We start from the raw sequence: 24,926 nt of genomic DNA on the forward strand, positions 1-24,926 counted from the left end.
ATTTAAAAAAAATTATTAGTCTTAGGTACTCTTTTCAAACACTGAATTTTTTAAGTATTTAGAGAAATTAAAATATTACATTTTAATTTTTAAAATAGATAAACTGAAAAATTATATTTACCAATACTTTATAGTTTTAAGGGTTAAATAATAAGGAACAGATATTTTGTTTTACCAGCCTTTTGTGAAAGACCTTTTAAACATATATCTTTGGCCAACTCATTTTCAACCTTAAACCAAGTCTTCCGAATATTTACACTGTATCTTTTGGTAGTTAAAATAATACCTGACTAGAAGATAATAATTCACGTTGCTTCATGAATTCTGAGTTCTGTATTTTCCCTATTGTCAAACTGGCTAAGTCAAATTTTTAAAATTTACCCAGGAAGGGTTAAAATATGAGGTTTCATTAACTAAAAATTTTAGATGAGAACAGTTAAATTCATTAAATTTGTTTTATTTCTGGTATTTTATAATTTGAGTAATTTCTATAGCCCAGGTACCCAAATGTAGTTTAATAAACCTGAGTTTTTACTCATTTGAACCTGGTTAGCTGTTTCAAGTGCATTTATCAAAATCACCTGCTGTGTATGTCTGTATATGAGGGCACATGTATTTCTTAATTCCCCAAAACAGTTGTGCTCCTTTAAAAGGAGAAACTGGCTTTCGTTCAATATGCTACCTGACACTTAAGTCTCTTCTAAAATCCAAAGTCAGCCAATTTTCAAATAAGTGGAAAGTGAAAATAGTTATTTAGAATGACAAAAATTAAGCTTGGCAAAAGTAGTGACTTTTATTTACAATTGCATGTATCAAGATTACAATAGAAACACTAGTGATATCATCGGAACAAAAGCAATGATTTATTGGTAATGGCAATGAATGGAATAGTGACAGTCTGGCGAGAATCAAGCAGTCATCCAGGAACTGTAGGTCTGATTGCAATGTGGTCTTCCCGTGTCTTTTGTATCTTAGTGACTTTCTCCTTTTTTGCCAACTACCTAGAAAAATAAAAATAACTTTATATGTACATTTTATTCAGAAATGTGGGTTATTTTCAAAATAATATTTAAAAACAGTATTAATTGATAATCATATCTAAAACCTGGCATTAATTTTTATCCCTGAATTTTGTTTGGCATGCAGTATATTTCCATTGTTGAAACACACTGTGACCCTCCTTCCCTTCCAGCCTCAAGGAATTAAAAATAAACCACATGCAGGCTATTTTTGGTTCCCAACACCGTTTTAAGAAAAAGTAATGCAATTTTTCAAAACAAGGTTGACAGTTTAGAGAAGTTAATAAATAAAAAATGCTATGAGTGAAACATATTTGGCATACTATTTTTAGACAATTAGAAATCAAACACAAATAATCTAAAATTTAAAGAGTATGCTAAACTTGTCTTCATGTCCAAAATGACAGATTTCTAGACATTTCTCTCAATATGTAGACATATAATAAAACACTAAAAATGACTAATTTTGCCTAGTTTCTATTTTTCAGAAACCCTGGTGGCTATAAATGTACTATAAGAAAATGTAAAGAATATCTTGGTTGGTCTGGCTCAGTGGTTGATCATCAATGTATGACTCAGGAGGTCGAGTTTTGATTCCCGATCAGGGCATATGCCAGAGTTGCAGGCTTGATCCCCAGTAAGGGATGTGCAGGAGGCAGCTGATCAATGATTCTCTCTCATCATTGATGTCGATGTCTCTGTCTCTGTCTCTCTCCCCCGCTCTCCCTTCCTCTCTGAAATCAATAAAATATATATTTTTAAATGTACAGAATAAGTCTTGTTTCTATCAATGATTAGAAAAATTGTCTATTAGAGAGGTGTTTAAATGTCCTAGTTGCTATAAATGTGGCAGCATAAAAATACAAAGAATAAACTTGTTTCCTATCAACAGTTCTTTTTCTTTGTGTGTTTCTTTTCCTTCTTCTTATACTACCAACAGTTCTAGAAAACAAATTCTCTATGGGAAAGTTCTAAAACTATGTTCTAATTGAATTAATATACTTCAAACCTAAAGTTTATCATTAAATAATGTATTCTCATAGTAGAAATACCTTTAAAGAAATCTACTTGCAAGCTATTAAATATGTATTTTTATACAAAAATATTTCTATATACATTTGTAATAGTAAATTTCATATTTAAATTGACTCTCTTCCAAATGGTAGCATCTGAATCAAGGAAAACTCAAAAAGTTCTTCAGTACATATCTGGTCTAAAAATAAAACATGGCTGGGTCAATGTCTTCCATGAGAGAAGACTATAAAACCCCTTCCACTGAATATCCAATCACTTAATGCTAAACTGCTGTTTTCCCCACTTCAAATAAAATCACTTTTATCACCTGAAAGGAATTCCTCTCTGATCCAAGGAAACAATGTGATAGCAAGTCCAAAAAGCCAGACAGATGCTAAAGAGATAGTTTCAGAAAAGAATATGTGGATGGGAATAAGGAATTCAGGTTTAAGACCTAAGAGGAAACTTCTTAAAAAAGGAGATGGAACTATTTTTATCACAAATGAATACAAGCAGATAGACACTGAAAGCATTATTGATCACTGTTATCACTTGGGAACAAACAAAACACAGAGCTATTAGATTAAGCAAAAAAAAAAAAACCTCCAAAAAGAACTAATATTAAAAATTAGCATTTTAGCAGATGTGATACAGAAGACACAAATCTGCATACTGTTTCACAGGTTGATAGCTCTCAACTTGCCAATGTGTATTCTCTGCAAAAAAAGAGAAACGCAACATTCCAATATGGATTTTCTTACCCAAACGTAAAGTTCTTTTATTTCTTTTCAAGTCTTTATGTTAACACCTCACAGAAACAAAAATCTAGGTACATTAAAATTAGGTATCCATAGTATTTATTCAGTAAAGAGTCCACTTTTCTTCCATATTAATATTTTAAACCAGCCTAATACTCAGTCCGTAAGTCTTTCGACTGGCCTTGAGTTTGCTTGGGCAGGCAAAGCATAGGATACACCCACAATTAATAAGCAAAATGACTTTTGGGCCACAGTTTCAATGAGATAAAAAAGAAGAAAACCGCATCTCTTAACTACAGCCTAATCAATATATTACACTAGTACTTGTATGAAAGAACTTGATGAAACTGTTTATATTTGGCTTCCAAAATGATTTTATAGTTCCTAAAAAATCAAATTTACATTTCAGATTGGATTAAAAACATTATCCAACAACTAGTTAAATTTGAAACTACAATGTATATTTTATTGCAATATTATTTCGCAAAGATAGTACAAAATTAAATATGAGACAGGAGAATGTAAAACAACAACAAAAATTCGGGGGAACAACATAATATGGTAATAAAATGAAAGCACCTAGTCGCAAGCCCAAAACAAAAACCAAAACAAAATGAAAAGCCAGTGGAGAAACATGACTAGAATGAGATTTGAGGAACGAGATAGCTGAGGAAATTTAGGTAACAGTAAGGCTGATCCAGATGACAGAAGCTGTAGACATCCTGCACCAACAATGATGAGAACATGGGAAGGGTGAGAGCAGACAGGTGCAAGATGAGCAGAGAAGCAAGAAGGGGAGTGGAGTGAGATAAGGTCAATCTTTATATTACTTCATTTTTAAAAAATCTTCTGGTTTTAGTTCATTTGAGTTGGATTAAAAAAGCTGAAAAATAAACAGACAGAAAAGTTACAAAAATAGCTGATACAGTAAATGGCCAGTTTAGAAAAGTCTATTTTTATAACGGGGATAGAAAACCTGCTCTGCTTTTTGCATGCACCTCATTCCCTAAGAAGCACAAGCCCCTTCAATTTTGCTCATTTCTGTACTTATGTCTTATTACTTTTGTATTAAAATAAAGCAATTGGTGTAAAGAGCATTATTTTAGCAAAGAAAACATCTACTTCCAATTAGGATGGCAAGCTTTTCATGCTGCAACACACAGAATCCATTTACAACAGCAAACAGCATAAGTGTATATTATAATCTGTGCACAATGCTTATAAGAGCCAAAAACAGATAAATGGAAGGTGTGTTCAAGTCTACCAAATCTTAAAGGTACAACCTCATGAAGTTGTAACAGCATGCAAGGTGGTGTAAGATTTCTACTCACATCTAAGGTTCATTAGCGTTACCTTAGCTTCTGTCATCTTAGTGACTGACCATAGGGAGAAGTTCAATGACATTCTGAAAACTAAAATTATCTAGGAACAACTCATACAACATAAAAATGTAAACCGAAAATGCTAAATAATTTCATTTTATCATGCATTAAACCATTTCATATCATTCTTTCCTACACAGAGGTATCAAAATTTTCTTCTCTGTGCTGAAAAATGTGTACCAGATCTATTTTGAAATTTTAAATTCTAATTATTATGCATAATCCCTTTAAAATCCAGACTGACTAAAAAAGGGAATGAAGGGCCATACGTGACTGGTCCTAGAATGAATCTGCTCGTTCCCACTTTGATGCCAAATTCCTATTTTTCATTCTACCTAGAGTGCCACTGCTGTTTTCTCCTCCATCCATTTCTACTACTAAAGTTTAATTCAAGGCCCTCTTCCTTCACAAAATACTCCCATCCTCTTCCAGCAATCATTGTAAAGTATAAGGATACTCCGTGGAGGAAGAGAGCCTTGAGCTAAGCTTTGAGACACTTAATTGACTTTCCAGATGTTATGTATTATCTAAATTTGCTCTAGACAGGGATGACTGTACTTAGCACAGTACTACAAAAACAACAAATACCATACCACATGTCAATTAGCTCCCTCACTAGGAACCAAAATCATTTTTTAATAGGCAACTCTATATAAGGACCAAACTGGCCGATTTCAGTTAGTACACAGACATTAATTATATTATAATTTTCCTATACTGAAGTTGTTGACTTACCATATATATTTAAAAAATAAAAAAATTAGCTTACTTTTGAGAAATAACCCTATACAATAACTATACAAACAAATCTCACTCAGAAATTAAAAGAAAACGTAATGTAATATTAATATACATAAGAAAACCATTCAACCAATTAAAATGTATTAAACATTAAAGGCCAGGGAGAAAGAAGTCCAGAACACCAAGAAGGAAGTCCACTCGTTATAGTAATAAATTATTCTCACAGCAGTTCTCAGAGTGGTCCAGGCTGGAGGTTCCTGAGACCCTCTCAGGGAGTCTTCAAACTAAAAACTACTCTCATTGCTACATTGTTATCTGCATTTTTAACTCTCATTGTTTCACAAGTGTACACAAATGGAGTTCCTGAGAGGATATATAACCTGTGATAGCAAAAGTGAGTGAATGCAGAAACAGAAGAGAGAATTCTACCAAGCTTAACAGTAAAAAAATTTATAAAAGTGAAAACAATACACTTCCTCTCACTAAGCTGGTTTTTGTTTTGGAAAATATACTTCGATTTTAAAATATTATTTTTGCTAATGTACAATGTATTTGTAAATAAATATTTTTTAAATTTCTCAGTTTTAATTTCTTAAATGGTAACTATTAGATAAGTATAGCACACAGAAGCAAAAAGTCTTATTGGTCCTCAAGAATATTTAATAGCGTAAAAGCATCCTTGAGTCCAAAAAGTTTGAGAACTACTTCTCAATAATAATTTTAAATAAGGTAAAAAGGTATTTAGTTAAATGAACACATAGCCAAATTATAAAACAAACACAAATACTCTCAAGAATAGTCTACCACCTTTGTTACCACAAAAAGTAGTCTGGTAGTCAAAAACAGAAAAACTAGTCTAAAAGAGATGGGATGGGGGATGTTAAAAACGAAGAGGTAGAGACAGATTCTTAGGTGGACAATTGATAATGCACATTAGAAAAACTAATGAATGGCAGGCTAAAAAGAAGATAGACAATATTAAAGTAGTGGTTACTGAGAGTAAAAACGAACTCCAATAGCATAAGCTAAGGTGAGAAGCAGGAAATATATAGCTGAATTAATAGTAAGAGAAAATAAGAAAACAGAGTAATAGATCTTATGAAAATATTAAGCTAAAAACAAACTATGTAAAAAACAGTTAAAGCTAAATCCAATGGCATTTAATTCAAACAGGCAAAGTAACAAAGCAGGCAGCCAAAATGTCTTTGATGCTCACACATTTTCCCAGTACAGTACATTTCATATCATAAATATGTAGATGTTTAATCTCTGCTTCGTCTGACCTGCCATTATACATTATACATGTCAAACATTTAACATGACCGATCTAAGTACATGACTGTTCATACAGCTCCCAAAAATTAATTATACTGTGAGACAGGAAGATTATACTTGTAAAATGACCAGTTAAACTATCTATTGTCAAAGTTATAAATTTTGTAAAAACAGCTAAAATTTTATAACTTTATAAGGGCATCCAATGTTATACAATTTTTTGAAATTTTCTGTAAAAACAGCTAAAATTTTATAACTTTATAAGGGCATCCAATGTTATACAATTTTTTGAAATTTTCTGTAACTGAATTAAAATTAGATCTGTGGATACCATAAAATAGATGAATGAATGAATGAATGAATGAATAAATAAATAAATAAATAAAAGCTTTCAGGATGTTCTACAGCTCCAATGCCCCCCAAACAGGGGTCAAACTGTTAGGCTGGGTGCCTCCTCTAAGCATTGGCAACCCTAGAAAAACTCTTCCTCTTTTATAATCATCTCAAGTTCTAGACTGCCTGCCAGATGCAGCCACCAGGAATACGACGATAACTGCATCTCCTATGCTGCTGCACATTTAATCTGTGCACAGCACCTGTTTTCTGTACTGATAAAATTCTTGGTGGCAATTCTTTAACATTGTATTTTTACCTCCCCTAAATATAATTTCAACAAACTTACTCGTTTGAAGTCATTCATATTTGTTGCCTGGACTGGAGTACCAATGAAAGTAAAATATGAAATTCTTGTTGTTTCTTCTTCACCTTGATTGGACTGAACAAATATCTACCAAAAAATAATAATAATAATAATAATTTTTACAGTAATGATTGCAATCCTTTCATAAAAATGCCTCAGTTTCATCAATTTCCTTAGGTTACTAACAAATTTACCTTCCACTCTTTGTAAGGATTAATCCAAATTGCATTTAGACTAGTACTCATACAGGACCATTAATTCCGCTGTTTGCCCTGCTATTCTCATATATTCCAGAAATGTCATGGCAAGACACCCACATATACAAGTTCTTGATAATTTAGTGTGATGGCATGGAGGGGTCAAAATTAAAGTCTTTCATAATGAATGTTGAAAGACTATGAAATTCACAATTACAACAGGCAGAGTGCTGTTGAAATTTTATAAAAAATTATAGTAGTTCACTGAGGAGTATTTCTGCAGTTATAGTCTTTCTGATATTCATTCATTCAATTTTCTAGACTACTAAAAGGAAAAAAACTGTATTGGAAATCATCAGTCAGTTTTTGTTGTTTGAATAGGCAACCACATTTTCATCTCAAACTGAGCTGATCAATGAAAAACCCCAAGTCTATAATTAGTAGACTATTAAATCAGCTCTCCATTTATTTGTAATGCTCTTTGAATCTAAGCACAAATGTTTTTATATTTACTGCTTTTAAAATTCATCCACTGACTTTGATTAGACTTTCTGATCAAAAATGTCATTTCAATTTCAATTTTATCAAAAAAAGTCACAGACATGCTTTCTGTGTCTTAACTGAAATTCTGACTGAGATAGGACACAGTACATAAAGACTTGAGCCCATCACGAGATAACTGTGTTCATGATTCTAATGACAGAGGAGAAAGCATCGGGATCTCTGCGTTGAAAGGGCTTTCCCAATAAACAGCTGCCTTCCTCTCATCATTAATAAAGCAAAAGGTGGTATCATGAACACATGCTATAGCATTCTTCTAACTTACCAAAACCAGAATCATTCCACTAAAACAAAGAAATCACATTAGTTTGGCATAACCTGTTCTCATTGACTGTGCTGATTCCCAATTCTCTAAGTGTTCTATTCTACTCTAACCCTCTGTCACCTCCTCTGAAGGACAGAGCTGAGGTGGAGAGCATGTGGTGGGTTTTAATACCCAAATTCACAAAGGAGTTAATAACTGCTAACAAACAGCATACTTTTTCAATACAAATTAAGATAAAATTACATTTTTAAGTCATTTTTGCTGAGATCATGATCACTACATTATTAAAAACTCAGTATTCTAGAAAAGTACACTGAATTTTACAAATGCATCATTAATTACCAGGTATGAATAATGAAGCACAAATATACTCAGTTAAATATGTTATATAATAAACTTTTAATAACAGTTGCCAAATATGTATCAGATAAGTAAACTGACAATCCACAAAATTTAAAAATATCAACCTGTCCTTCCCTTAGGACAGGGGTCGGCAAACTGCGGCTTGCGAGCCACATGCGGCTCTTTGGCCCCTTGGGTGTGGCTCTTCCACAAAATATCACATGCGGGCGTGCACATACAGTGTGACTGAAACTTCGTGGCTCATTCGCAGAAGTCGGTATTTTGTGGAAGAGCCACACTCAAGGGACCAAAGAGCCGCATGTGGCTCGTGAGCCACAGTTTGCTGACCACTGCCTTAGGACACACAGATAAATTAAGAAGAAAATTTAAGCCCTGGCCAGTTTGGCTCAGTGGATAGACCCTGCAGGCTGAAGGGTCCCAGGTTCGACTCTGGTCAAGGGCACATGTCCAGGTTGTGGGCTCAATCCCGGGGGGGGGGGGGGGAGGTGTGTGTGTGTGTGCAGGAGGCAGCCAGTCAACGATTCTCTCACATCATTGATATTTCTCTCTCTCTCTCTCCCTCTCCCTTCCTCTCTGAAATCAATAAAAATATATTTTTTTAAAAAGAAAATTTAATTAGCTCATCATATATTTTTACTCATTTCAAACCAAGTAGACAAATAACTACTTTAAAGGATAATATCTTAATGAAATACTACTTACAGTTACACTGTTAACATTCTGAAACTTAACATAGCGAAGTGGAACAATGCCATCTTCTTTAATATCATCCTCTGTTAGTTCCAGAGCTTGAGTTGGTTCACTTCTTTCTGCTTCTTCAAAATCCATAGATCGGGGCAGATTGATAAAAATTTTTACGTATTTAGGACCTTGACCTATAAAATGGTAGAACAAAATGCTAAAAATCAAACATATATTTTCTTCCCTTTATTATTTCATTCATACTATAAAGACACACAAACAAACATATGCACATATCTACATACATCTTTAGGAATTCTAAGAAAGTCAGAGTATTTTCACAGCCACTTCTTGGCCTGCTAGCACTATACTCCAGGAATTCTAGATCAAAACACATACATATATATGTACCCACATACACACAGTTCTTGCCCTCAAATAAAAGATGTACTATGTAAATGTAATACTACTAGTGAGGAGGTAAAGGGAAAGTAGCAATGGAGTCCAACAGTATATGCAGGTTAACAAGTTTCATAAAAGAAACAACATTTGATCAGGGTCTTAGTTGTCAACAACTAGTACATTTTGTTAAGAAGGAAGCTTTAGTGTATGATTAGTCAAAAGGAGGTTAATTATATAAATTGCCAAATTTCATCTTGGGAATTAGGATGTGCTCAGTGGTAAAATCACATTCATAGAGTGTCTTAGTCCCTTTAACTCCAAGGTACAATTTAAACCCATATTTTCTAGCTGATTAAAGAATCTTAAAATATTCACATTGCTTAAATACTCATTTCTACAGCATTTGCTTTTACAAATACTTTGGATTTTCAGAATAAAGACACAGTTGCATTAATAAAACTTAAATATATAAAATTTTAGAATAATCAATGAGAAGGAAATGCTATGTGATACATAGGGTACTGGCTGTTTCTTCTAAGTAATTAAAAAACAAAACTAAACCAAGAAATCTACTCTCTCCTCCCTCCCGCCACTCCAGCCTACCCCAACAACAACAACAAAACTTCCACAGACACAGGAAAAGGAGGAAAAGAGGGCGGGAAGAGTGAATAAGGAAAGTTCTTTATTTAATACAAATAGAAATGCCTAGTCTGTGCAATCATGTTTACAGCATCATATCTATAAATAATATGAATCTATTAATAGGGCACAAATAAGACTATCTTGAACCTTAGTTTTATCATCTGTAATAGGAGTCTGAAAGAAATAAATTATACCCAGTTTTGATCCTTAGCAATGACTACTTCAAACCTAGAGTTTTAGAGTCATAGTTGGAAGAAAAGGTTCACTTGCTTTCAGACTAAGAGGAAACTTAAATTGTAAAATTAAAAATTTTAGAAATAAATCTCACATTGTTTGCCCATTCATTTATATCCTTGCTTTGTTCCAAAAACAATTTCACTCTTTCTTCAAACAAGGAATATCTACCTTTATTGAAAAAATAGAGGTAGACCTTCTAACAGGTCTACAGATCAGAAAGTTAGTTTAGAGAAAAACTGTCCATTACTTACCATTATCTGGCCCTTGAAATTTCATTGAATAAAGCTTCACAGGTTGATTAAATGCCACAGTAATAAGCAGCTGTGAAGGAAATAATTGTTTAACTTTAAAAGGGCTCTTGAACACCTTGAGCACACACAACAGCTAAGTAGAATTAATTCAGAGACAAAAATTTTTTAATTTATCTAATAAAACTAATGTAACATGTAAAATCAGTAAGTTGAAAGTAACTTGATTAGACTGACATCTGAAAAATACAATTATCTATTATTCATATAAGAGAATGAAACAAAAAGTTTAATGGAATAATTAACTATAATTATGCATAAGAACATAAGGTCTTGTGACCTATAAACTGGCAAACCATCTGCTTTCTAAAAACTCAAAACAAATTCCCCAATTAAATTAAAATTTATACTATTTATGCTAACATATAAGCTTACTGTTTTCCAGGATGGTTTATTTGTCAAGCACCTACCTATGTTACTTGATAATTTGGAGACAATGCACAGGTTATGTGGAAAGACTAACCCTCAAATGGACCCTACTTGATCTAAAACTCCAGAGAAGAGGATTCCTACAGGTCTACAGTCGTCTCCAAACCTCCATCCTTAACGTATTTGACTAACTTAATCTGGAAGGCCACATAAGAAAACCGATACAAAATACTGTCACAATGCCTGTCTCTCAGAAACTTGGATTCAATCGCTTTATCTTCTTAACCAAAATTGTGTCTGATGTAGGTGCCTATGCTTCTATCCTGACAGGAAGATTTTAGGAAAGTTGTAGCCAGGCTGCTGATATGTACCATCAAATTATATTCAGAGCACCATTTACGAGGAACACAGTATGAACAATTTTCTCGAAGTTGTATGTTAAGTAGATCTGGTTGGAGCACAGAAAATGGGGTTTAGATTTATGGTTTTAGAATCATTATGGTATGTCTGCCTAAGATTATACCTAGACTATATCCTTTAGTTATATAAGTACTTTTTATACTTGATCTCTAATAGTGTCAAAAAATAATAAGCACAACATGTTTAGGGACCTGAACCACAGGTGAAAGGAGATGAGAGTAAAAGCTAAAACAGATCAAGTCAGCAAGAATGTGACACTCTAAGCCAATGAAGAATCATTTAACTCTTAAGAAAGAAGCATGACTAGATTTATATTTAGAAAAAAAATAGCTTTAGTGAACATGTAGAAGATGAACTGGAATGGGAACAAAGCAGAGTCAGTGAAATACAAAGTAAATTAAGGAAAATAACAGTCAAGATGAAAGATGGCTGATCAAGGCAGTATGACACTACTTCCTCTGTGACAACAATGCAGGGAAGTACAACACAGGTTTACTTCTGGGAGTGAGGATTAGATATATAGGGAGTGCTCATTTTTGGTGAATAAAATGTATGAAAGTTGGGTCAAGAATGAACAAAAGGACTAAAGAGTGGTGAAGGTTCAACTCAGCAGTGGAGTCAACCCAAGAGTTCCACGATTCTCCCTAGCACACTTGGCAGCTCACACAGAAAGAGAAAAAAAAAGATGGGTCTGCATTGGTCAAGGGACAGGGGTCAAAGAAAATCAAAGTTTTAAAAAGAAAAGAAATAGTGGTCAACTGGGAAAGAGAGACATAAAACCATGAGATGGAAACATGATAAAGAAACAAGAGCAGACATAAATATTGATAATCCCTATGCTTTAACTCAGACATCCAATTACCTGTTCATCACAATCAGACTCCAAGAAGGTCATGTCTTTTCGTAAACAGTTGTCAAATCCATGCTCATCACTTTCATTAAGACATTCACAGCCAGCTTTGTTAATAAAAGGCATTAAATCCATCTGAAAAAATTAAATCAAGATTTTAGGCAAAGCATTTGGATTTGGTTTAAAAATCTTAGTAAAAAACTTAAATTATAATTCTCTCTACATTAGGCTATTTTAGAGAAAATATCTATCGCTTTTAAAATAGTGATTAGCTGTAGCTGGCTTGGCTCAGTGGAGAGTGGGCCTGCAGAGTGAAGGGTCCCAGGTTCGATTCTGGTCAAGGGCATATGCCCGGGTTGCGGGCTTGATCCCCAGCTAGGGACGTGCAGGAGGCAGCCGATCAATGATTCTCTCTCATCGATGTTTCTCTCTCTCTCTCTCTCCCTTCCTCTCTAAAATCAATGAAAATATATTTAAAAAATAATAATAAAATAGTGATTAAACTTTAATAATACTTTCATTTGATTTCTGAGATCTACCTCTAATTATTAAAGCCAAATCTAGGCTTAGCCCATTTAATAAGGTATCAGAAACCAAGTCCTTAACACTAAGATTATAAAATATTGACTGATATTCTTTTAATATTGGTATTTAACAGTGGAAAGTATGCAAATTAAAATATCTATAAAATTTGAAGCCTTCCTCCCTCTTCTTGTGGGCATGAACTCTTTAAACCTGTGTCCTTGAAGACCTTACATTAAAGATGACTAGTACTCCAGGTACCCACCTCCCAGCTACAATAAACATCAATTCATGCCCACTCCTATTTCATCTTTACCTTGCAACCAGTCCTCAACCTTTCCCGATTATTTTCATGTAAATCTTACATTTTTTTCATTTTACTCAAACATTTCAGTGTGCATTTCTAAGTGATAAGAACTCATTTTTTAAAATCCTCAATATCATCACAACTAAAACAAAAAAATACTATTTAAAAAATCATCAAATATTAGTGTTTAAATTTCCTCAATTGTCTGAAAAGGTGAAGGGATAAAAAAAAAAGTCCTTAATTGTCTCACAAATGTTTTATAGTTGTATTAGCAGCCCGGTGCAAGAAATTCATGCACGGGTGCGGTCCCTAGGCCTAGCCGGCAATCGAAGCATGAGCATCTGGAGTGGAAGGGCAGGTCCCAGCTGACCTCTGACCTCTGGGCAGCACCTGGGCCTCCAAGGCCCCCCCACATGCCCCCTTCCGCTTGAGTCACTTCGCCTGAGTCCCCACGCAAAGATGCGGTGAGCGTGGCAGGATGCTGCGGGCCAGGGCGCAGTGTGGGCCTCTAGGTTGCCCAGCGGAGCTGCATGGAAGCCGTGCGAGCAGCACGCTCTCTCCCGGTGGGCCTCGCAGACCGGCTCCTGCGTGAACCCATGGGGAGCCCAACCAGCCCCTGCGGTCTCAGCGGCTGCGGCCGGGCTCACCCGAGGAAACTGTGCTGGTGCAGGGCGGACTCCTCACAGGCCTGGTACCTAAGCCCAGGGAAGGGTAGCAGGGGGAGTGAGAGTGAGTGCGGTGGACACCCAGCATTCTCACCGCACCTCTGTCCCCGTCACCCCTGCCCCCAGGTAGCTGGCAAGAGGTTGCAGCCCTCGCCTATGCCCACCATGTTCCGCGCCCTCCTTGGTGGTCAGCGCATGTCATAGCAAGCAGCTGAACTCCCAGTGGAGGGAACAATTTGCACATTAGGCTTTTATTATATAGAAGGATTGCTAGACTCAGAATGAGAATCAAAAAAGTACAAAGACTGTATTTGGTTAACACGTCTCTTAAGTATCTTATTCTAGTCATTTAGCCTACACATTTCTAATATTCTGAGTTTTGCTGACTGCTTCCCTGTGGTGTCACTTAACATATTCCTGTTATCTGTTAGCTAATATTGCTGTATTTCCAACACTATGTGCCAAGAGATGTGGTGAGTGTCCATCCTTGTCTTGTTTCTGACTTTAGTGGAATGCCTTTAGTGCTTCTCCATTTAAGATTTTATTCAATGCTTTATAGTAAATGAGTAGTAAATTTTGTCAAATACCTTCCCTGCATATTATGAAATCACGATTTTTCTCTTCTGGATTGCTGGATTTTGTTTACTAATATTTATTTTACAAAAATATTCCTAAGTTAAACTGGTCAGTAGCTTTCTATTTTGGTGCAAACTATCAGATTCTGGGATCAATATCATACGTACTTCAAAAGAAATTTGAAAGTTTTCTCTCTTTTTATGTGGTCTTAATAAGTACCTGCAGTAACACTAGGCTATCTGACCTTTAAGATTTGGTAGAATTCCCCTGTGAAGCCATCTTGACCTTTATGCAAGTGCTCTTTTACTAGTTTCTCTATTTCTTCTATTTCCTCTACAGTGACTAGTCTATTTAAGCATTCTGCTTTTGAAAGAGTTGATTTTGATAAACTGTATTTTTCTATAAAATTATCAATTTCATCCACTAAACAAGGACAATTTTTAAAGCTTACCAAATATTATAGATTATCAGTTACATGTTCACCTTTCTATCAAAGAGTATTACATATTTTTTTATCCAGAGAAATTAAGGCAGGTATAAATAGTTCTGAAAGACTAAAGGAAACTTTTTATATGTCAAATAATTATCAATGTGGCAATAATCCATTAGAATAGACCCTAATTATTCTTGTGGTAGCCTAAATGTTTTTAAAGCCAAAATGTTATTTTCTATTACATTAAATATGACATTACATTAAATGTTAAATATATTACTCAGTATAACATATTGTAGTCAACTCAAAAAGAGGGGGGGAGGTAAAAAAAAAAAAAGGAGGACTATAGAGCAAAGTGTTAGAGAAGTATGCTGAACTTCATGAGTATTTGCCTTGAAAGGGTGTTTTAACAAAATCTTTTAAATGCTTAGTTCTTCTATCCTACTGAGGTGCAGCTTCAATACATCTCCGATTAAGATCCCAGGCATGAAGACAACATTGTAGTCATACTTCCAATACCTTAATGATAAAAATAAACTAAATAGATTACTTATTTTAAATCGATTTTAGATTTATATATTGTGGGGCACACAAAACAAGAATTACATTCAAACAGTTGCATTAAAGTGCTTTGTATATCTCAAATAAATAGGCGTTATATTGTATATTTGACATAACTGCCAACTGACATATTCTGACAATATGCAGTGAGAAATAAATATCACCTGTCTATGTAACAACTTGCCAATAATAAGGAAAGAGTCACAAGAAATAAACAGACAAATCCAGATTGTAGGACAGTCTATAAGACAGATGGTCTAGACCTGAGCTGTATAATAAGACAGCCATTAGTCACATGTGGCAATTTAAAATTAAATTAATTAAAAGTAGATAAAATTAAATTTTCATTTCCTCAGTTGCCCTAGTCATATAACAAATGCTTACTAGCCACTTGCACCTAGTGGCTATTGTATTAGACTGGTGCTGGTTAAACTTTCAAAAAAGGCAGAGAAGTTTCTAGACTAAACAACACTAGAGAGAACTGACAACTTAAATACAATGCACGATCCTTGATTTGATCCTGCATGGAAAAGAAAATTATAAAGTATATTTTGAAGATAATTAAGGAAATTTGAATGTAGGCTGTACATTAGAGATACTGTAGCAATATTAAATTTCTTAGGAGTGATAATGGTATCATGGTTATGCAGAAGAACGTCCTTATTCTTCAGAGCTACATGCTAAAATACTGAGAGATGATCCATCATGTCTATAACTCACTTTTAAATGCTCTTGCAAAAATTAAACACAGAAAGATACCTAAATGGAGCAAAATCCTTAAAATATCTACAACTGATGAATATAGGTGAAGGGTATATGTGTTTGTAGTATTACTGTCAACTGCTTTGTTTTTTAATAACTTTCACTTTGTTTTTCCTTTTTTGTTGGTTTTTTTGAGGGGGTAATCCAACATGAGATACACAGAAAATTACAAAAACCTTTCCATTCTTCAAGTTTTTGATTAAAGAAATATCTACTAACTATACAAATTAGGGTCATTTAATGTCTGGTTTTTGATAAATGATCACAAATTTGTAGACCAAAACTTAAAGTTCTGAGGTCGAAATACTTGAACATATTAACAAGCCTCAAGATTCAGAACATGTGCAAGTTCAATTCCAGAATGCCTCACATTCAAACTTTGGGAAAGAAAGAGTTGATTTAGAAGGCATGAGGGGAGCTATTTGAATCTATACTATGTACTCTTAGCAAACTATGGGACAGAAAAGATAAGTTTTAAATTTTCCCAACTCCAATAAACATTTACAAAAATTAAATACTTATGCTCACAACAACGCCCTCTTACTTCTGAATAAGAATCTGTTATGAACCTTAACCTTTTGAGTATCTTTAGCAGTATCTCAAATTCCCCCTAAAAGATACATATACGTATTACTCTAGCTCCAGTCAAATTAGGAGTTTCAAAACTATGGCATGTATAAGATAAATAATTGTATAGCCTCTTAGTATTAAAACATAATAACTAAAAGTCTTTATTCCAAGAAACCAAAAATTGTTTTTTAAAATTGTCGATACATTTTTATGCTTATATTTAAATCTACTTAAGACACTGGTTTTCATTCAATGTTTCTTACTCCATTTAGTTTCTATTTGTGTTGTGGGACAAATGTTTTATGGGAACACATTACCAATATTAAATATTTAACAACCCTTTTAAGATGTACATAGTTCAAAACTTTTCATGTCTTGATTGACATCAGATGGGAAAAATGAAAATATTTTAATAGCTCTTCACAGTGTATTCATAACATTTGCATGAAAATTAATTATTTTATTTCTTAAAACTTTATTTTTCCTGCTTATTTTCCTACCCGAGGCCAAAACGCTGATATCACACTAAGCTGATGTGTAAAAAAGTATCCCTGTAGCTAAGGAGGAGGACTATTGTGCTCTTAAGATATTTTCTTGCCAACACCCTTAGTAATAAAAGGTAAAAAATACAAAGATGTGAACATAACTTACAAGTTAAATGATTTTCAAAATTTTCCAAAAGGTGTCACAACCCTAACTTACACATGTTCAAACTTTCTAACCAGATATTACTATTTCAAATAATTATATAACAGTTCTATTTAAAATAAATATTAATTGCACATCCCTAACTAAAAATAATTTAATGTCAGTACAACATGTTAAAGACACAACCCCACCACACCCACACACACAGAGAGAATCTCTCATATTTCCCTGACTATAGATTCTCCTTATTCAGCAAGAATTTAAGGACTTACATAAAGGACCTGTAGCCCCATAATACAGATCTGCTTTAATGTACTCACTATACATGCTTTCATATATCAATTTTAATTTGAGGTAACACTTTTTAAAAAATCATTTTTTGATCTGCCAAAACAGTAACTTTATTTACTGATTTGCATATGCAAATCAGCTACCATAAAGTGCTACTTCTGAATTTTACTTCCTAAATAGCTCTCAAAATATAGATATTGCATTATTAACTATTCGTATTAATTTTCAATATATTCTTAAGCTCTTAAGTCTTCAAGTTATTATTTAGAATAACAATTTACTCTTAAAACTAGAAAAACAATACTCAAGTCATATTTGGTTCTAAAACAAAATCATTAACTAGCACATTACGTTTTGAGGGAAAAATGTATTTTTAAGTCTTAAAATGGCTATTAAAATAGTTCAGAAAGCAGATTTTAAGTCACAAAGAAATTAAGTCAGGAGAAATTCAGGAAAAGTTTATGATGGGAAATAGGTTATAACACACATATAGACAAATCCCAATAGTCAGCCAGTAAGTTTACTCTTAAAGTTCTTATTTGAAAGTACTTCAAGCAAGTAAAAGATAAACATGAAAACAAAGTCAATTTTACTTTTACCAAATAATGGCAAATGGAAGGTATATCAATGATTTCACTAGTAAGTCTACATACATAGCCTTTTGGAATATCTGTGTCCTCATTACTTCCAGGGTCATTTTCTAAGTGCTGCTTGATTTTTTCTTCTAGTCCCACAGCATCTGCTCCTTGATATTGATCAATCCTCACTTTGTTTCGAAAAAACAAAAACGTAGGTGTTGCTGATATGTTGTTGGTGGCAGCTGTTCCCTAGAAGTGGCAAGTTAAATAGCATCATGAATTAAAAATAATCTTAAATCACTTTGAATATTTACTCTGTATCCCTATGGAAGTTAAATATCATGGACTAAAGACATGTAAAATAATTTATTCCTAATGGCTTCTTAAGAAAAAGCAGGCCTATTCCCTAAACTACATTACCAACTGGGGCACAACTACATTACATTAGTTTTACATACACAATGAAGAACAGCCCTATATTTTTATCAGTTTTAGCATTAAACACTTCACACAGTAAAACAAGTTAGCTGCTTTATAGAAACTGCTTTACAATGCCAGATAGCTCTCTCATAACTACATACTGTTTCCCAAATGAGTATTGACATGTCAGCACAAACCACTGGTGCTAGGAAAAAATACACATATGAGAAACAGTAGCCCATCTGACCAGGAAACTTAGGTAACATCGTTTGCATTGTAATCCTCACCCAGCTCTACTCTTATAGAAATGCCTTCTGATCTTTTTAAATTCTGTTCCAACGCCACAATTTTTACAAGATAACTAGTGAACAGAAATTAGTTAATAAATACTGATTCATGAGAATTATAAAGGAAACAGTAAAGCAATTGTGTCACCTTACATATTCAAATACTATGAATATGCACCATCATATCGTCTAAAGAAAAGGCATCAAGTTTACATAAAGATGTCTTCTCTAGCCCTAACTGGTTTGGCTCAGTGGATAGAGCGTCGGCATGGAGACTAGAAGGTCCCAGGTTCAATTCCGGCCAAGGGCATGTACCTTGGTTGTGGGCACATCCCCAGTAGGGGGTGTGCAGGAGGCAGCTGATCGATGTTTCTCTCCCATCGATGTTTCTAACTCTCTATCCCTCTCTGTAAAAAAATCAATAAAATATCTATAGAAAAAAAAAGATGTCTTCTCTAAACCTCATAAAAGACAGATCTTTGAGAACAGTGCTGTCCAAAAGAAACATAACGTAAGACATGAATGTGAGCTGCATATGTAATTTAAAATTTTCTAATATCCACTATAAAAGAGTAGAGAAAGAAGTGAGATATGTAACTACAAGAGAGCACAGCTCCAGAAGTGAGAAGAAAGCACTTCCAGGTCAGAGATGGTGAATGCTTAAAATAGGAGCCAAGGTGGGCCGGTGTGGCTCAGTGTTGAGCGTCAACCTATGAACCAGAAGGTCACGGTTCGCTTCCCAGTCAGGGCACATGCCTGGGCTGCAGGCTTGACCCCCAGTGTGGGGTGTGGAGGAGGCAACAGATCAAAGATTCTTTCTCATCACTGATGTTTCTATCTCTCTCTCCCTCTCCCTTCCTCTCTGAAATCAATAAAAATTTATTTAAAATAAAAATAAAAAGTAATAGCCAATATTACAGACTGGTAGTATGTGACATAGGCACTAAATAATGAATGTTAATATAGGGTTTACACTAACCAAATCCCCAAACTACTAACTACAAACTAAACAACATTCTAAAACATTTCCACACTCAGAAATGTAACAAAGCCTCACACACACACAGAGTAGCTACAGTGCTGTCCCTTAGAGCTAAAGACTATATTTTTAGTGCTGTAAGGAGCAACTCCTCCATTTTTCTACATATGAAATTGCAGAACTGTCACACAGCCATTCCAATTAAGTAATCAGGACAATCTATCTACAACAGTGGTTCAATCAAAAGTAACCAACATTTTAAAATTTCTGCTGAGTATGCAGCTTTGGAGCTAAGATCACAAACTGATCAATGCAAATCAAACTACAGGGTAGAACAAAAATAGGTAGGTTTACAGTTGTTCGCATGGAAAATAATACAATAAAATAATAATACAAGAATAAACTGTGTTTCGCATACTCACAAGTGTAAACCTACTTTTGCCACATCCTGTATAATCAAGAATTTTCTGCTACAGCTTTCTAATCAGCCAATGCCTCTGTAGAAGATATAATTCTAGATTTGCAAAAAATAAAGAAATGTAAAAAAATACAGAACTGGCAGGTGACCTATTAGTTTAACAACATAATATTAGTTTTTATATCAGAAAGCTACTAATACAAACAAACTCAGAAGCAATTAATATAACTGAACTACCCTTCTTAACTAATGCAGTCATAATGGGCATTTATAATAATCATTATCAACATAACATTTTCTTATCTTTAAAAGAGTAAGTACTATATACACAAAAAGATAAACGATGATATTAATGTTGAAATTCCAAACAGATTTGTAAACAATTTTTTTTAAAGGGCTCCTTTCCCTTACCTGACACTGGTGTACATCTACTTCCAAGAAAACTGCCTGTGGATACTTATTACTCATAGTACTGAATGCTGGGGCAATCCTTAAACATGGTCCACACCTGTGAGAAAGGTAAGGCGATATTGGTAAAATAACACCAAAGATTGTACTACTTTATACTCTGAAGAACTTGTGTCAATTAAAACATAAAATAAGATAAAACAAATTCTGATCATCCTGGCCTTAGACTTCTAGTCCTTTCCACTGGACTATTTAGATATACTTGCATCAATACCACATTGCCTTTTATTTAGAAAGGGAGAGGAGAAGGAGGGAGAGAGGGTAACCCCACTAGCTTTCTGCAATTCATTAAGAACCAAACCCACAAAACTAAAACTTTTAAGTTGACCTAACCTAACACAATTATTTGGTGAGAACTGAAGACCAGAAAGTTTAATGATTTGTTCAAGATCAACCACTCTAGTTGATGTCAGGACCACAACTAGAATAGTCAACTCCTAAATCCAGTCCAAAATGAGCTTTCCCTGAAGAGTAATTGTGCTAAGAGTAATAAGCTAGAAACAAAAGAACAAATATTATGATTCCACTTATATGAAGTACCAAGAAGAGGTAAATTCAAATACAGAAAGTAGAAGAGAAGCTACCAGAGCTGGAGGTGTTTGTCTGCCAGGGGGGTGAGGGGAGATTGAGAGTTACTATTTAAAGGGTAGAGTTTCCATCTGAGATGATGAAAACATTCTAGGGAATATATAGTGGTGATGGTAGTACACTGTGAATGTACTTAATGCCACTGAATTGTATACTTAAAAATGGTTAAAATAGTAAAATTTATGTTACATATATTTTACTACCTATAAAAAATGAGAAAAAAACTAGAGAGAGCCACTGAAGATTCTTAAATGGAAGAGTGAAAATCTGTGTAGTGTTTTAATAAAATTAGTAGACAGGATAGCTAAAGCATGGGAATGATAAATAAGGAATAAAGGTTTTAAAATAGGGTTGGAAAGGAAATGAAGTAGGTGCTGCAGGAAACTATGTTCTTGGCCTAAAATGGGACATTAACTTTGATCTAAGAGGTTTCTTACATGATTTAACTTGATATAGTTCGATGTTTGAGGGTCTAATACTGATGCCAGTATATGTAAATCTGGAGTCACAATGGCACAGAGTTGGTGTAGGAATGTATTAATGGCCAAAATGTTAAAAGAACTTTAAAGGCAAATACAATGTTATCAGATTTGTAAATATTACCTAATACTTTTGAATTTAAAAGTTATCTAAATTCAACTATTTTACTTGCTCTCAGTTTTTACAAAGAAAACAAAATGTTCATCCCATCAAAATACCCTTTTTAAAGTAAATAAGAGCCCTGGCCGTGTTTCTCAGTAGTTAGAGCATCAACGCTTGGACCAAAGGGTTGTGGGTTTGATTCCCAGTCAAGGTCAGGGTGGGTGAAGGTCGAGTGCTGCAAGCAACCAATCTCTCTGGCACGGATGTTTCTCTTTCTCTCTCCCTCCTTTCATCCCTTCCACTCTCTTAAAAAAAAAAAAAAAAAAATCAAAGGAAACATTCTCAGGTGAGGGCAAACAAATAAAATAAAATAAATTACTCTTTTAAAAAGTAAATAACTGCTTTTGATTGGTAACCAATCAATGTCTAAGGTTATGTTTACTAGTATGGTTAAATGATAATATATTGCTGAAGGAGGTGTTTCCTTAATAGCAACATTTCCCCACTTTTCTCACTTCAATTAATAACTTATTGCTCTGTCATCTCTCCCTTTGCTATGGTAAGGGGGTGGAGGAAAAAAGACTCAAAGTATAAGTGCTGTCACTGACTAGAATTAGGAAAGTGAACTAAAAATGAGATTCACTGCTAAAATCATCTCTTTCCACCTGGCTGGCATGGCTCAGCGGTTGAGTGTAGACGTATGAACCCCGAAGTTACGGTTTGATTCCATCAGGGTACAGGCTCGATCCCCAGTGTGGCACATGCAGGAGGCAACCAATCAATGATTCGCTCTCATCACTGATGTTTCTGTCTCTCTCTCCATCTCCCTCTCTGAAATCAATAAAAATATATTAAAAATAAAAAGTAAATAAAATCATCTTTTCTCTTTTCCAACTCTGGCTTAAGTCCTTAACAAATGTACAAGTATTCCCCCATAGTAAGAGCATAGATAGACACTACAAAATTGCTAAATCTGGGAAGGCACATTTGTAGAACTCTGACCTTCCTCTTAGATATGTTTTTATAAACAAAATCTTCATCCTCTTCAATATAATAAATATCGAAGTCCACATGTCAAACGTGTATTCCATTCCACCATATAAAATTCAACGTACTGCCCTTTTTCAATTCTGTATAAGAGACACTGGTCCAAAAATAAGTCCTAACTGGTTTTCATCTCTATCTGCAATTTTCCATCCCCTAAAACTATCTAACCCTAACGTCATTTCTTCTATACTCAACATTTATTGCATCTTGTTCAGTAGCTGTGAAACACTTTTTGCTCTGGGATTCAAAATATTGCCGTGTTTATATAGTTAGTTGGGCAATAAAATGCATCACATAAACAGCGACAGCCACAGTAGATTTCTCCAAGTTAGCACGTAAGTGTAAATAATGTCAGGGGGTTAAGATAAATCAAGTGGATATCTCTAAGCCTTATACCACCAGTGATGGCGAACCTTTTGAGCTCGGCGTGTCAGCATTTTGAAAAACCCCAACTTAATTCTGGTGCGGTGTCACATATAGAAATTCTTTTATATTTGCAACCATAGTAAAACAAAGATTTATATTTTTTTATTTATTTTATATATTTAAATGCCATTTAACAAAGAAAAATCAACCAAAAAAATGAGTTCGCGTGTCACCTGACACGCGTGTCATGGGTTCGCCATCACTGATAGACACTGACGTACACAAGGAGTGTTCAGCAAATAGACACACTCGCTCAAACCTTGGTTCTGAATGCCTAGTTCCAACATGTCCCTCTCACACAGGAACACTGCACACCCAACCAAAATGGAAGATCCACCAGCTCCGAGACCCATAAATCATGTTAAGAGCTACCAAGGCCAGTGAGCAGCTTATCAAGATCCCTGCCCTAGCCGGTCTGGCTCAGTGGATAGAGTGTCAGCCTGTGGACTGAAGGGCCCTGGGTTCCATTCCGGCCAAGGGCACAGGACTAGGTTAAGGGCTCGATGCCCAGTAGGGGGCGTGCAGGAGGCAGCCCAGGAGGCAACCCATGATTTTCTATCATTGATGTTTCTTTCCCTCTACCTTCCTCTCTGAAATCAATAAATATATATTTTTAAAAGATCCCTGTTCTCTTAAATCATTGGGTAAAAAAAAAATGCAGTCTATATGAGCAAACCCAAAACGTCTGGACACCTATCTACCTGTATTATACACCTACTATAATTTCTGTGTTCACACAGGGAAGCCTACGTTACAAAGCTACTAACCAAACAAGTAACAAAAACGTTAAGAAATTAAAAAGCACCCTGACCCAACATTAAACTTAATTTAAAACGCATTCGCTGAGCCTTTGGGTTAAGCACTACGCGGATCCGTTGGATAGCCCCACGGGAAGCTCCCAAAGGCGAAATGCAGGAAGTGCAGAGTATCAACGTGTGCGGTAAATTGAGATTTCAGGGTTTCTAAGATGCAAGTGACAGCTGGCTCCCTGGAAAGAGAGGAACAGACGCGAGCAGGGGCGGATGTCGGAGGCTCCGGACCAGAGAGAACAGAGGCGGGCCACCTCAAGAGCAGGGCTCGTCCGAGTATTCAAAATGAGCTGGCGGGCATCTCCGGGGCTGGGGAAGCGGGCAGTCTGGCTTCCGTGCCCGCTAGAGACTCCCCGGTGCGCAAATAGGGACCCAGACCCAAGAGCTGAGGCCTAACTGAGCAGCGGCCTGGGGCTGCGGTCAGAGCCAGACATTCCAGAGCAGGACGAGACCACCGGGGAGCCGGGACCCGGAAAGGGTGAAAGGCAAGCACCGGCGGACAGAAGGGCCCACGCGGCTCGGGCCCGGCCTCACCCTCGCATGGTGAACTTGACCACGGCGAGTCTGGAGCCGGCGCCGCTCAGCTCCGGCTGGAAATCCGGGTCGCTCCCGACCGGCTTCACTCCCACCATTCTCGGGGCCCGGAAGGGAGGCCGCGACGCCACCCGCTGCGAAACTGAAGGAGAAGACGACCGGGAGGGGAAGCGGGGATGCTCGGAAGGCCGAGGCCTGGACAGAGGCGGCGGCGATCGCGGAGCGGCTCCCGGGGCGCTCAGTGCCGAGTCACGCCAGGAGCCGAGCGGCG

The 24,926-nt window shown here is 35.5% G+C and overlaps 1 protein-coding gene across 3 annotated transcripts; it reads right to left on the minus strand.

The window, feature by feature from the left end:
• Positions 1-768: 768 nt before the first annotated feature.
• TXNL1 (thioredoxin like 1) lies at positions 769-24,926 on the minus strand. 3 transcript variants are annotated; one of them, XM_070420348.1, is made up of 9 exons: positions 24,656-24,926; positions 20,613-20,709; positions 18,173-18,346; positions 12,197-12,319; positions 10,489-10,558; positions 8,978-9,150; positions 6,872-6,976; positions 2,707-2,749; positions 769-1,001 (listed from the first exon to the last, which is right to left on the minus strand). In XM_070420348.1, the coding sequence occupies exons 1-8, from the start codon at positions 24,751-24,753 to the stop codon at positions 2,711-2,713; spliced, it is 879 nt and encodes a 292-aa protein (XP_070276449.1). In that variant the 5' UTR covers positions 24,754-24,926; the 3' UTR covers positions 769-1,001; positions 2,707-2,710. The 3 variants fall into 3 exon arrangements, with proteins under 3 accessions (XP_070276449.1, XP_070276450.1, XP_070276451.1); XM_070420349.1 differs by lacking the exon at positions 2,707-2,749 and having other exon boundaries at positions 24,656-24,924; XM_070420350.1 differs by lacking the exons at positions 769-1,001; positions 2,707-2,749 and adding an exon at positions 3,231-3,674.

The sequence above is a fragment of the Myotis yumanensis genome, unplaced genomic scaffold, assembly GCF_028538775.1.
Source record: "Myotis yumanensis isolate MYYU_CA2020_CCGP unplaced genomic scaffold, mMyoYum1.0.hap1 SCAF_7, whole genome shotgun sequence".
NCBI classification, from domain to species: Eukaryota; Metazoa; Chordata; class Mammalia; order Chiroptera; family Vespertilionidae; genus Myotis; species Myotis yumanensis.